Source organism: Diabrotica undecimpunctata, chromosome 5, assembly GCF_040954645.1.
Source record: "Diabrotica undecimpunctata isolate CICGRU chromosome 5, icDiaUnde3, whole genome shotgun sequence".
In the NCBI taxonomy this organism is placed as follows: Eukaryota; Metazoa; Arthropoda; class Insecta; order Coleoptera; family Chrysomelidae; genus Diabrotica; species Diabrotica undecimpunctata.
The window spans coordinates 110074919-110089434 of record NC_092807.1 but is presented as its reverse complement, the minus strand read 5'-3'; the positions used below and the strand labels follow the sequence as shown (position 1 = coordinate 110089434).

Genomic DNA, 14516 nt, shown 5'->3' with positions numbered 1-14516 from the left:
AACCAGTTAACCAATGCATAAGCAGGAAACATTCATCTCAATTTTTTACTTGTATGCTGATTATTACAGTTAAAAGCATACTCTAACTTGCCGTAACCAATTTGGATAAATTATTCAATCGTTGCAGTAAAATCCATTACCATTGCACGTTACACCATTTTTCTTGTAAACCTATTATTTACAATTGTAGCATCGTTTAAGAAATATTCTTAGAAAATATTTATTCCTTTTTCATCTTGTTGCCTATACCTATTTGTTCTATAAACAACATGGTATAATTTAAAATTAATTTAGTATTAGAAATATTTACTTTCGTATATTAGGATGTGTCGGAATTAAGTTTTATTGTTTCAATAATGTATCTAATCATTTTAAGTAAAATTTTTTAGAATAGTTCATATTATGTATTATATTCCACCCAAGAAAGCGGCGTCAACACAACCAAAAATCAAAGTCGAAGAACTAATTACGGAATCCACGGAATACTTATACAGGAAAACAATATCAGAGAAGATCGCTGGGAATGAAAATTAGAAAACGAAAACATCGAGGCAAAGCTGGGAAAATCTCAAAAATAACATTAACGCAGCAACAGAATCACTTGGAGAATGGAAAGTAAGGAACACTATTTATAACATATCAACAAAGAAAACACCATGGTTTAGAGAGCAAGTGAGGACAAAATGTGAAGAAAAGAAAAAGCTTTTTTACAATACAGAACACAACAAACACAACAGACATACAACCACTATAAACGAATCAGAAATGAAACGAATATTTTATTTAGACAAACAAAAATAAAGGGAACACTGACAGAGCTTCTCAAAACAGATGGAACACGACTTATACGGAACACAAAAAGAAATACGGAGAATGATCAGAGTACAAAGAAAAGAGATGAACGAACTAATAAAAACGAAACACATTCAGAAGGAAACATGGGTAGACTACTTTCGATTTAAACTCATACTCATACTCAAATAAATATTGAGGAGGAAGAGGTAAAAGAAGCATTAAGGAAATTAAAAAATTGAAAATCACCAGAAGAGGACAGAATACCGAACGAACTAAAGTACGGAGGACCAGATCTGACCAAACAACTATTAAAACTAATCCCAAAAATAATAGAACAAAACAGAATTCCTCAGGAATGGAGATCAAGCATCCTAATACCTTTCTTTAAAAAGAGAGACAAATTGGACCAGGAAAATTACAGAGGAATTAATTTATTAAACGCAACACTAAAATTAACAACCAAAGTAATAACAAATAAACTGAATGAAATTATAACACTAGCAGAAGAACGACAAGGTTTTAAGTCGGGAAGATCATGCACCGACGCTATATTTAGAATGAGGCAAGTGCAAGAGAAATTATTAGAATACAACAAACTGGCATATCTGTGTTTCGTGGACCTTAAGAAGGCATTTGACCGGGTCAAATTAAAAGGCGTTATCCACTTACTGTACGTAAGAGAGATGCCTCTAGGAATAATCAAAACGATCGAAAATATCTACCAAAACAACACAGTAAAAGTAGAAGAGCTAACCGACCCTATTGAAGCTGGCAATAGGATAAAAGACAGTGCTTTGACTTGCCCGTGAAAACCAGTGGAAAATAGATGGAAATAATAGTTTTGGTTTTATTTTACTTTTGTTTTCAAATTCTAGAAAACACAAACAAAACATCAACTCAATTGTCCGTTTAGTGAAAAACCGCCATTAGACAAGCAATTAATTGTATCATTTTTAGCTATAGTATATCTATTTCGAGGTGTTTTTATAAATACGTACTCTATTTTTGTTATTTTCCATTCTTTTAATTGCTTGATTTATTTAAAATCTTGCTTTTAAACCCGAATAAAACTCATTTAACTCTGTCACTGTTTAACGCCACAAATCCTTTTGAAAATGCTGATTAAGTAAACAAACAGTGAAACATTGGGTACGAGTGAAATACAGACATGAATATTTTTTGTGAACAGACAGATAAGACCCCCTGCATGAAATTTTATTTTATAATCTGAGTTTTTAACAAAAAATACTCGAGGGTGCCGTGTGTGTACGTTTTGTTCAATAAATTTGAAATGACTGTCAAAACTTTATCTTAAATTTTGAATATATCATGTTCATAAAAAAACTATGCTACTGGGTCAAGTCTTTATTGTTTTAATAGACGTTTTAATATTGTTCTGAAGTAATGTTCTTGTGGCATTTTAATATTATTTAACCCGTCGGTTGGTCAATAAGTCCCGGGCCCCTTTAGTATAAAATCTTTCCAGCGTTTTTCTTATTGGTTGATGCTGCCCTTGTAAAACGACTTACCTTTCCCTTTAAAATATGCTTCAGTTTCAGCGATTACTTCATCATCGGGGGCTTATCTCTTGTCACCGAACATTTTTTTTATATCGGAAGAAGATGGTTATCGCTGAGGGCCAGATCTGGACTACATGGTGTGCGCGGAAGCAATTCATAGCCCAATTATTGCATTTTTGCCATCATTTTCATCGACTTAACACGGAACACGGTGCATTATCTTGGTAAAACAACAATTTTTTTTTAAGAAATGAGGTCTTTTTTTTGTGATTTCGGTATTCAAACGTTCCAATAAACCAATATAGTACTTGCCGTTGATTTTTTCTCCATATTCCAAATAGTCTATGAAAATAATTAATTGCTGGTCTCAAAATACATTGGCCATAACCTTTTTGGCAGTTTGTTGCATAGTTGGTCGCTTTGGACAACTTTCCGGATGCTGTCCACTCAGCCGATTTGATTCCGGAATAAAGTGATGGATCCATGTTTCATCCATTATTACTTACGGACTCAAAAACTCAGACCTATTATGATTAGAGATGTCCAAACAACACCGAGATTCATCAATTCGTTATTGTTTTGCTCTGGTGTGAGAAAACGCGTCACCATTTAGAATACAGCTTTCACATATCCAAATGTTTGTACTAACTCTTTATTAACTTAAGAGTCTCAGGTATTTTTCCCATCAAATAACAGTGATAAATCAACATACGAAATTGATTTTAATCCATTGTTTATAAAAATCACAAACGTAGCGTCACTTCAAACACTGTAACTCGGCAAATTATAATCCGAACGGCATGAACATTTTAACAGTATGTTTTTAAAAGTTATTGACCAACTATCTTTTAATAGGAATTTGCCACAATTTTAGTTGAAAATACGATTACTTTGACGTTTTGATTTCCAATTAAGAAATCGTTCTCAAAATACAAATATGTAGTTTGAGAACGATTTCAGAGTCCTAATTTTTTGTTCTTCTTAATTTATTTTTTGTTTCAGTGTTATGACTGCTACGTTAGTTCAACTGTGTTTTAGTTCGTTTTTATTCCGTGCTGTTTTGTCCCTAATTCTAAAAAATTCCAATCAGCCTATCTTTAATACAGCCTCTATTGCACCTGGTTTATCCTTGTATTTTCTGCTTCGTTATATTTTTAAACATCTTCATTCGATGCTTCTCAGTATTTGTAATTTCCGAAGGACAGATTACCAATCTGTAAATAGATAAGTAGGATGGGGGGTTGCCACCTCATATGTTTACGCCTGCTTTATCGACTGTGAGAAAGCGTTCGATACCATCAAACATGACAAACTTATAGTACTATTACATCTTTCCGGACTTTAACACTAAGGATATCAATATTATTAAAAATCTGTATTGGAAACAAACAGCCCATGTCAAGTATGGAGATATGGTGGCTCAAAACATTACAAAGGGAGTTAGACAGTGCTGCATTCTTTCGCCACTACTGTTTAAGGTATACACGGAACAAATATTTGTAGAGACATGGAATGATTACAATGGAGGTATCAAGATTAATGGGGTACCATTAAGTAATATACTCTATCTTCTTCTTCACGTGCCATATCAGAATTATCCGACCTCGGCGATCACCTGTTGTTTTGCTACACCTCTACGGCCTTTTATTTTACTTTTAAGGATCAGTTGCAGTATTCTATATCGATCTCCCCTCAATATATGAACCAGATAAAGCATTTTCTGGTGTTTAACAGTCTTTAGCAATTCTCTACCTTTAGTACCCCCTCATTAGTTTTTCTTGTTTTCCAAGGTATCTTCAATATCCGTCTATGAATCCACAATTTCAATGCTTCAATTCTATTCATGCTTGATACTTTTATGTCTACACTTCTGCTCCATATAAAAGTACAGGTCAAATATAGCACTTGACAATTCTTTGTCTTAATTCTAAACTGAGATGATTGTTACAAAGAAATATCTTCATTTTTAGAAAAGAGGTTTTAGTCATTGCTATTCTGCGTTTTATGTCTATGTCTGTATATAGTTGGTACGGTATAACAGTTCCCAAATATGTAATTTGCTAACGAAGGTGCTAAAGAATTATATGAAAATGTAAAGAGGCAGTTATCTAAATACATTACAGATTTTTGAAATGTTTTTTGATGAAATTATTTACGACCACATCGTAACAGAAACCCAATAATATGCTACAGAACAGAAAAATAAACATAATTACTCAATAACGCTTAAAGAAATTAAAATTTTTATTGAATTTCTAACTTTCACTGAATACCGTCAATTACCCAGCTAGAGGGACTACTGGCCTGAACAGGAAGACTCGGGAGTAATGCTTGGAAAACATGCATATTTAGAAAGCATCTAATCCATTTTACAAATAATTCCGAAGCTGACAGTAACAAACATGACAGGTCATTCAAAATTTGACCCCGGTTCCAACATTGCGAACGCCTTGTGCCCTCCAAATAAAAAAACTTGGCAGGGCCCTGGTCTACCTGGCCTTTCGGCATACGACCGTTAGCGACTCCACTGCCCCTACGATTCCGACACCAAAATGAAGGTGGCACGACACGTACGCATACGCGCACGCATCGTGGGGCTCCACCTCCCCCGTACCACGGGCGTACAGGTGACGCAGGCAGAGGAATTTCCACCTCGCACGTAGACAAGTCGCCGCCGAGGATCTCTCCTCTACCACTCTTAAATCTCCAGGCGGGTACGTGCCGGGACACCGACACCACGATTGGTGGTGTAAGGCCAAAAGAGGTGTGTACGGGCCCAGCTCGTTCAACCTCGCCTGGTTCTCTTGGAATGAGAGTAGAGTGGTCCCCGAGAGTCTCGTCTTGGATACTAGGAATGTAGACCGGTGACCGTGACGCCTAAACGTCTCGAGTGCCTTTCTACAAACCCGACACCTCAAGAGACGGCTCTCCACCTCTCGATTCCTACCCATTAGTCGCCTCTTACGACAGGCAGGGCCAGGGCCTTCTTGCCTCGGCCGTATTCTTATCTCCGCCAGCCGAACGGAGCTTCGGTTCCAACAGTGGGGAGTTTGTCACTAACACCTAGCTGTAGATGAAATGAGAGTGAAGTATTACGGACATAATTTGCTAAAACAATTTATAAGGGCCAAACCAATTCGATTTGGTTTCAAACTGTGGGCACTGTGTGGCCATAATGGTTATTGTTGCAATTTTGCTCATTATTGTGGAAAAGCTCCGGGAGAGGAATCAACTGAGCCTTTAGGTACAAGAGTTGTTTTAAACATGTTGAGTATTGCAGAAAACGCACAGAGACATACTGTATATTTTGATGAGTATGAGTAAACAGGAAAAAAAAACGAAGTTCGCCAACCATCCGCTATTTCAAATTATAACAAATATATGGGTGGCGTATATCACCATGACTTGTTGTTTGAAAAACACCATATATCTATCAGAGGAAAAAAATGGTATTGGTGTCTTTTTACAGGAATGATAGATATGGCTATCGTAAATGGGTGCGTGCTATACAACATAATACATAGAGGGGAAAAACATATCTATAAAAAATTTTAGGAAACAGCTGATTCGTATTTAAAAAGTGGACACGGCGTAAAAATAAGCAAAGGTCGTCCATTTATTCTTCCAAGTACATCAAGAAGCAATATCTCTAAAAACATTAGATATAGCAGTAAAAAACCACATTGTAGCGAAACGAGAAAAACAACGAAGATGTCAAAATCGAAAATGTACGTCAAAATCGCGAACGTATTGCCAGAAATGTAGTGTAAATCGCTTTGCGTATCAATTTGTTGTTAACAATTTCATAAAGAAATATAGGATTTATATAAACATTTTTAAGTCCGCAGTATATAATAGGAATACGTTTTGAAAAACTACTAAATAATTTATTATTTATATTATTATTTTTATTATTATAAACAGAAATATAATATTCTATTGTTAAAATTTAAAGTGACCAGCAAGGAAACATATTTTCTTACCCTCCTCCAATGATTAAATTCAAAATTTCTGAGAATTCATGATTGACAAGTGATTTCGACAAGTTACGACGCGTGATTTTGACTGACTAATTTAATTTTTTGTTTGCTAACCTTTCGTAGTTTATATTAGAAGCAGCTTCTTCAGTAGTACTAACTGAATTAAAATACCCTGTACAAAAACTAAGATGCAGATAAATATTTATTTTAGCATCAATTTGTGCAAAAATGAACTTGGAATCTGTTGAAGTTCAACTCTGATTATTGTAATTATTGTATTGATTAGATTACAAACAAAACTTACGAGAAATTAAATAATTGTTTGTATTTGAATTATCTGGTTTGGTTGGCATCTGATCGTAATTAATTCTACAGAGCAACTTTATTGTCTAGAAATTGTCAAATTAAAACAATGTAAATAATGTACAATCATTAATAAATAAATTTGTTTGAAAGTAATTTCTGCGCAGTGAACATTACTATTTACAAACCAGTTAAAATATGTAATTTCTGACATTAAAAGCTGAAATATTATTTCAGTATACACGGGTTTAATCACCCATTTCTCTCTTTGACTTTTGATTACCCACATTCGAGAATACATTTTGAAGATTAATGGTCTGCTTGACAACTGTAAAGATTGTTTTGTTAATGAACTTTTAATTTGAATGAAAGCTACACAACCCTCTGGAACACCGCTGTGACCTGTTTGGGGGTCGCCGGGCACCCTTGTGAGAACTGTTTCAAACGGTTATTAAAATAATGATCTATTGTTCTGTACATCGAATCAGATGGTCTAGGTGGTTGTCGTAGATGGAATGTTACATTTGAATTAGGCTGAAAGCGGGCCAACAAAGAATTAATGATATTTCTAAAGGTTGATTTATATTTGTACTGAAATAATAAAAACTTCGTAAACTGAATTCAACAAAACTTTAATTGTATAATAAAATTGGTTTTTTTAAGTCTTTTTTTAAAATTCGTCTGGTTCATTATTCAAAAAGTTTTAAAGTATATCAGATAAATAGTCATTTGCAACGAAAAAAAGAAAAATAATTTTCCAGTACATCTAGTACCCCATTTCATAGATAGATTCCCCAAGGTATTTCTCGCTCTTTTTAATTTGTATTTAAAATATTGTTTTAAAACATATTTTCGGAAGTTCAAAACATTTTAATTATAATCAAAATATTTTATTCTCAAAAAATGTAAAACATTTAGTGCCCTCTACATGACTTTTGGAATATAGTATTGCAGTATTGTAAAGCTGACAAAATAATTAGTGGAAATTAAAAACAGTTTTTTACGGTCTGATACGGAAGTGCGCTGTTTTCCCTAGCTATTTATGTTTACCCTTTCTTCTGTCATAGCTGCCAACATTTTGACAGTATCGAGACTTCTGTAGACCCCTTCAGCATTTTCCCGAAAGAAAAAGTACAACATCTTCGTGTTTCAGTTTGTGTTATTTTAGTTTTTATTTATAGTGTATTCTTCTTTTACCAATCCCTTCAATACGCTATCGGCTATCTTTAGTGTTAGGAGCCTTACCTGAAATAACTGAATAACTTGGTGAGGGTGAGTAACCTTTTTTTTTTGTTTTTTTTTTTTTCGTCTTTATTTCGTCTTTATAGAAGGGGTCTGGAATCTTCAAGATATCTCAGTCCAGGACGCCGCCTGACTGACCTTAGTGCAGGATTCGTTCTTCGTACTAACGGCGATAGTTCCCGAGGTACTTTAAAATGTCCTCTCATCACCGAATCTACGCCGAAGGCCTACCTGCTAAACCAGACCCTCCCCTGTCATTCAGCGATCCAGAGGAGGAATGGCCGCTGTAAGGCCGGCATCACTATCGAAGCAGTACCTTCATTCATTCATTCTCCATTTATCCACATCCACATTCCATTCATGAGCAAGGAGGCTCCCTGTCTCGTTCCAGGTAGCTCGTAGAATACCCTCATCGCTCCTATTACGACATCAATGCCAGACGGGCATTTCCTCCTTGGGTCTAAAACATTAGTTTTAATACAGGAATGTATTAAAACTAATGTTTTAGACCTTTGAAGATATTTTAGGGAAAATAAATTTATCAAAGTAACGTCCAAAATTACACATATAAAAACTAACTAATAAAATTACTTAAAATATTTAACTCGGAACACCAAGATTTCGGGTTAAACAGCGTCCATTATCACTGCGCCGAGCTTTCGACATCCTCTCTGGTGTCTTCTTCAGGGCTTCCGGGATCCCAGTCTCCTGAGCCCCAGTCCCTACTACACTGTTCACTAATTTCAGTACCTATTCTCATTTAATTGTCTCTGAAGGGCATGTAAATTGGCCGAATCCTACCTTGAGGGTCATTCTACGGCATAGCCTGCTAGTCAACCTTCAATTTTGTTACATTTTTATATTCTTATTTTGTTACAAATTGTTCCGATTATATACTGAAACATATAGGTTTCCAGTCTGTAGGACATTTTAACCTTCCTAGTTTTCTGTAGATGTGTTCCAATCTTTTAATCCATATATATTTTAAAAATGTCAAGTGTGTTATTCGATATGTCTCTTGTAGTAAATGCGTTGTGAATTATCCAACATTATTATTTTTTAAATGAAACATCGTACACATTATTTTCTATAAAATCTAGTTCACTCATAACAGAACGGACCAAGCGACAAACAAATACGATAATCGGCAACAGTAAACTTACCATTTATATTTTGCAATAGGCGTATGAAATAAAGTGTTTTAGTATTCCGGAACATACTCCCAGATCACGTACATCTGATTATTCAAGACCTATCGGATGACATATAAAACAAGGTAGGGGAGAGTATTTTAGGAGATTTATATCCACGAAATATATACATGGCGGATTCCAGAACATACAAAATAAATATAGTTTAATGAAATATTTAATTTTAAGTAAAAAACTTCAAAAAAAATTTAATATAGTTTGGTTTATGTCATTTCTTAAAACGTCGATAATGTTGAACTACAATATCTGTCATTATCTGTCAAAAGATAAGTTCATGGTACTTACATAAAAATGATATTCTATTGAAAATGTATTTGAATCTATGTACATTGGGAAAAGAGCTAATATATGCAGAATCCTTTGATAAGCATAGGTTACATGATATTACTAGCAACAACGGTATAAGAGTGGCACAGTTGGCAATGGCAAATAAATTCAGAGTAGTTAGTACGTGTTTTCGCCACAAACATATTCATAAAGAAAACTGGATGATACCTAGTACTAATAAATTTAATCAAATTGATCATTTATTAATATCTAAGTGGTGGGCAATCACCGTAGCAGATGTTAGATCTTATAGAGGCACAAATTGCGATTCGGATGATATATCGAAGATAAAACAAATAGTATCAATGGTAAGAAAAGAGAGGCGCCAAACAAAGAAAATGGAATACATATATGTTTAAAACTCAAAAGAAGAATCAGTACCGGCAGAAAATAAAGTAATATTAAATGACAGAGAAGAAGAAAATAACCTTGAAGACTAATGGAATATTATTCAAACAACTGCCAATACTCACATCAGGGGAAACATTAGGCGAAACCTTAGGCAAAAGAAAGAGAAATGGTTTGACCAAGATTGCCAACAAGTAACCAATAAGTAATAAATAACAAAAATACAGCTAGGCAGAAATGTCTACAAAGGAATTTCCCGATTAAATAGAAGATTGTATAAAGAAATAAGAAGGGATGCAAGCAGAATATGTAGTATAAGTAAAAAGAGAGAAATGTTAAATAGAAAAATACAACAAATTACAGACTATAATAACAGAAGAAAGACTAGGGAATTTTACAAGGAAACCAAGTGATACACTCAAGGACACATGACAAGAACAGCAGTGTGTAGAACAAAAACAGGGCAATTTTCAGCAGGAAAGTAGAAATAATGAAAAGGTAGAAGGTGGGAAAAATAAAGCTCCTGGCACAGATGAAATAACTGCAGAACTAATAAAGAATGATGGACATGTGCTATGGAAGAGTATCTATAAATTATTCTGTCGCATATGGACATTTGAAGTCATTCCAGAGGATTGGAAAGTAGGAATCATACTTCCTATGTACAAAGAGGAGACAAAGTCATAAAGACTAAACTGACTTGGCCATTTAGAAAGAATGCCAGATAGTCGAGCTGTAAAGGAAAGCCGCTGCATTTGGTCTAAATATAAATGAAAGGAAAACAAAATATATCGAGTGCACAAAGTCGAATCGACGTGAGAATCTGAAGGTAGACAACCATACCTACGAATATGCCTCCACCAAGAGACATACAAAGACTTGAGTAAGTTACTGAATCGTAAGTCTAAGCTTAGAATCTACAAAACAGTAGTTAGACCTGTGGTCATATATGGATGTGAAACGTGGAGTCTTTCCACCACTGATGAAAATTAATTGAGAATATTTGAGCTCAAAATATTGAGAAAAATATTTGGACCAACCCATAATCAAGATGTAAAGGTAATCCAAAGATGGAAACCCTAAGGAAATTGGACAAGAGGATGGCCCCTAAAAGGTGGATAGACGATGTAGGGGAAGGCTTTAAAACCATGAACACCAAATAGTGGCGAAGGAAAGTATCCGATGGTGCTCAATGGAACACTGTTAAGCAGGCCAAGACTCAAAAAAGGCTGTAGGGCCATTAAAAGAAGAAGATATACGTTAGCGGGGCATTAACGTTTCGATTTAAAGTCCCACCTAGTAGGACTACTAGTTCGATAGTTGGCTTCACTCACGCTTCGACTTCCTATTTCAGTCCTAGTCTGTTTTCACGGTGGTGTGCATCGCCCATCCAAAAAATGTATCGAGTAAAGTATACCAAAATATAATCAGGAGGAGGAAAGTGGCAGCAGCATTGTGCTTGTTAGCCTCACCATTTGAAAAGATGGAAAATAATGTTGGATTTGAGACATCAATAATTAGAAAGAAAACACTTACTTATCTTCAAATAAGTTGAGTTAACATGCAGTATTACAGATAGATGGGTTTGGATGACAAAGTAAAAGCAAGGAAGTAGTGAAGGAGCTTTCCTACATTGCAGAAATAAATTAATAAATTAATTAGGAACACAACAATTTCCGATAGCCTTTGGTAGGACGGACATAGCCTGAGCTGGACTCATAGAAAATTTAGAGACTATCGGTACCAGAAGTCGTCTGTACTGCACTGGAAAGACTGGAAAGCCGCCTTTGTTTATACTACCGCCCGTGTAGTACTTGTATGAAGTACGTGTTAACGAACAGCTGTCAGAAGAGATCCTAAAAAACGCTCTTGAGGATGAAACAGCTGGAATAAAGGTAAATGGAGTTCCCATTAACAACAGTAGATATGCGGACGACACTGTGACCTTAGCCGAAAATATTGAAGATATTCAGAGACTGGTGACCAGAATAGCGGAGTATGGAAAAGAGTACGGGCTAACAATGAACGTCAAGAAGACGAAATTTATGAGAATATCGAAAACTCAAAAAAATAACGAGAATCTTCTAATAAACGGAATCAACGTCGAACGAGTGGACAAATATACATATCTGGGAACAATGATTAACTCCACAAATAATTACATTCAGGAGATCAAAATCAGAATAGAAAAGGCTAGAGCAAATTTCAACAAAATGAGAAGAGTGCTATGTACAAGGGATTTAAAATTGGAACTAAGTTTAAGGTTGGCGAGGTGCTATATTTTTTCGACTTTGTTTTATGGAATGTAATCTTTCACCTTGAATGCGACATCAATAAAAAAACTGGAATCATTCGGACTGTGGGTGTATAGAAGAATTCCGAAAATATCGTGGATAGAACATGTCACAAACAAAGAGGTTCTGAGAAGGATGAATGAAGAAATATAAATTTTAAATACAATTAAAACAAGAAAATTGAAATATCTTGGACATATTACACGTGGAGAGAAATACACCTTGCTCCAACTGATTATGCAGGGAAAGATCCAAGGAAAGAGAAGCATAGAAAGGTGGTACGGATGTACATCAAATGAACTTTTTAGAGCAGCCGTCTCAAAAGTCCGAATAGCTATGATGATTGCCGACCTCCGCCGCGGAAATGGCACTTGAAGAAGAAGAATTGTATAGCATAGGGAAAATTAAGTTTCAGGTCGGATGATGAATTCAGGACGCTCACTGGCCAGTGTCTGTATTATGGTGAATTATTGCTTTCTCAAAGAAGATATTGTCATTTTGGTCTGTAAAAAAACAGGCATTTCGAAAAGAATACGTTAGGGCCTTGTCAGCGTGATGCTCGTTTGTCTGCTAAGAGCAGAAACCCATTTTTCTTATCTATGTATTTTGCTAAATTAAGTGAAATTTGAGTGTCACCCCGTAAAAAACAAGGCAGAAGAGAGCGTTTGGAAGATTTATACCCGCGAAAAAACTATATAGGGCGCACGGGCATTTTTCAACTTCTGTCCTAACCAGAGCACACATTCACATGCGGCTCGTTCAGACTTAATTTTCCGTAACAAAAAAAGAAAAGCCCACGTACTTCCTCATACTGAATTCTCGCGACGTAAACTTTCGAAAATACTCGAGGGCAAGCGCAAAAAATATAAAAAGAGAAAGCAGGATAAACTGGGATACAAGCCCCGCCAGAACAGGACTTGCAGATAAAATGACCGGTCTGCAGAATATGAAATACACTGATCTACTTTGGGGATTACACGGAGGAAAACAGATCGTGAAAATGGGTAAACGTGGACGTTTATACAATGATAATCTAAGATGTTTCACGAAATTTGGTGACTGTACTACTTATACAGAGATATAATAAGTGATTACGTGTTTTTTGTAAGCCTATAAGGCAAATAAAACTTTTGACAAATTAAAAGGCGCACACTAAAATTTTTGCATAAAGCAATCTTACGGAAATTACTGGTGATTTTCGTAAATTTTGACATTTCTTATGATAAACAACATTAACGGCTACTATAATATAAATAATAAATTTTCAAAACAGTAAATTTTGTGAATAGATGGAAATCTCTCGTTAATACTTTCATGCCATACCTATACGATTTTAAAGTTGTCCTTACTAAGGATAAATAGGTCGATCGACTTTGTGTTGGTTGTTGTGATAAGGTACCAGACCCATCAACTGTTGCCAATGGTTTAAAGAATTCTGAAGAAAATTACTACAGCATACGATTACTGTATTTCGTATAACTCAAACTGTATCTTCCTTATGAACAAATTCCTGTACATTCAAGTATGAAAATTCTTAATAAAATATTTAAGTTAATTATAGGTGCTTTAAAGTTTGTTGAATATATTTATATCTCATTTGGTCAGCAGAATCTTGTCAAGTATGATTATTATGTAGTATAGAAATATACTACATTTCTTGTCATATCTTCTCATATTTCACATGACAATGTTTTGTTGATAAAACAACATTTACAAGTAATCTATATATTTATTTCGTTTCCTTGAATAAACCCGTTCTTGGTGTACATCTTAAAGAGATTTGACAACACTTTTTCAGCGACTTTTTATAATACTCATGATGATGGAACACTACAGCATTTATTAACTGAGGATTTAACTAAAACATAAGTTTTTTACTGTTCTTCGATACCGTTATACTTTATAGTATTAAAAATCATGCCTGTTCCCATGGCAGTGATAACCGTAGCTATTCTCAAATTTACCAATAGCAAGCGCTTACACCAGGAAGCTATTAGATTAAACTTACAGATATTAAATTGCAAGCAGATGACACAATTTTATTAGCAACATGTACTATTAATCTTTCGCAGAACATTAATGTTTATGTTATTTACTAATAATGTAATACTTTTCATATTTTACTACTATATATTACTTTTGTTTCAGATTACCTCAAAACCGTATTTATGTCTTAGAAATCCAATAGACAAAACGGTAAGTTAATTGATTCTATATATTCTTTTCTTAAAATGGTTCTTAAACTAAACTTACACTAAATGGTTCTCTTATAGTAGGTAACTTCAACATACATTACATATATTTTTAAAAGTGATTAAACGACGATTAATTGTAATGAGAATTAGATTTCTGTTTTCTTACAGAAGAAACAAATACAAAGACGGTCGTCTTATAGCTTATAAGCGGTAGGTATATTGACATAAAAAATTAAAATAGAAGTTGAATTTCATAATCTTTTTGAAAATCATTAATCTTCGCTGTAAGCGGTTCATTTTT

General features: G+C 34.6%; 1 protein-coding gene across 1 annotated transcript in view; it reads left to right on the top strand.

Annotated features, from left to right (window-relative positions):
• The window catches only part of LOC140441678 (uncharacterized), a 349982-nt gene that overhangs the window by 202445 nt on the left and 133021 nt on the right, over positions 1 to 14516 (top strand). Inside the window, exon 3 of the mRNA XM_072532549.1 lies at positions 14169 to 14216. Coding sequence (XP_072388650.1) covers positions 14169 to 14216 — 48 coding nt within the window. The remainder of the gene's footprint in view (positions 1 to 14168; positions 14217 to 14516) is intronic.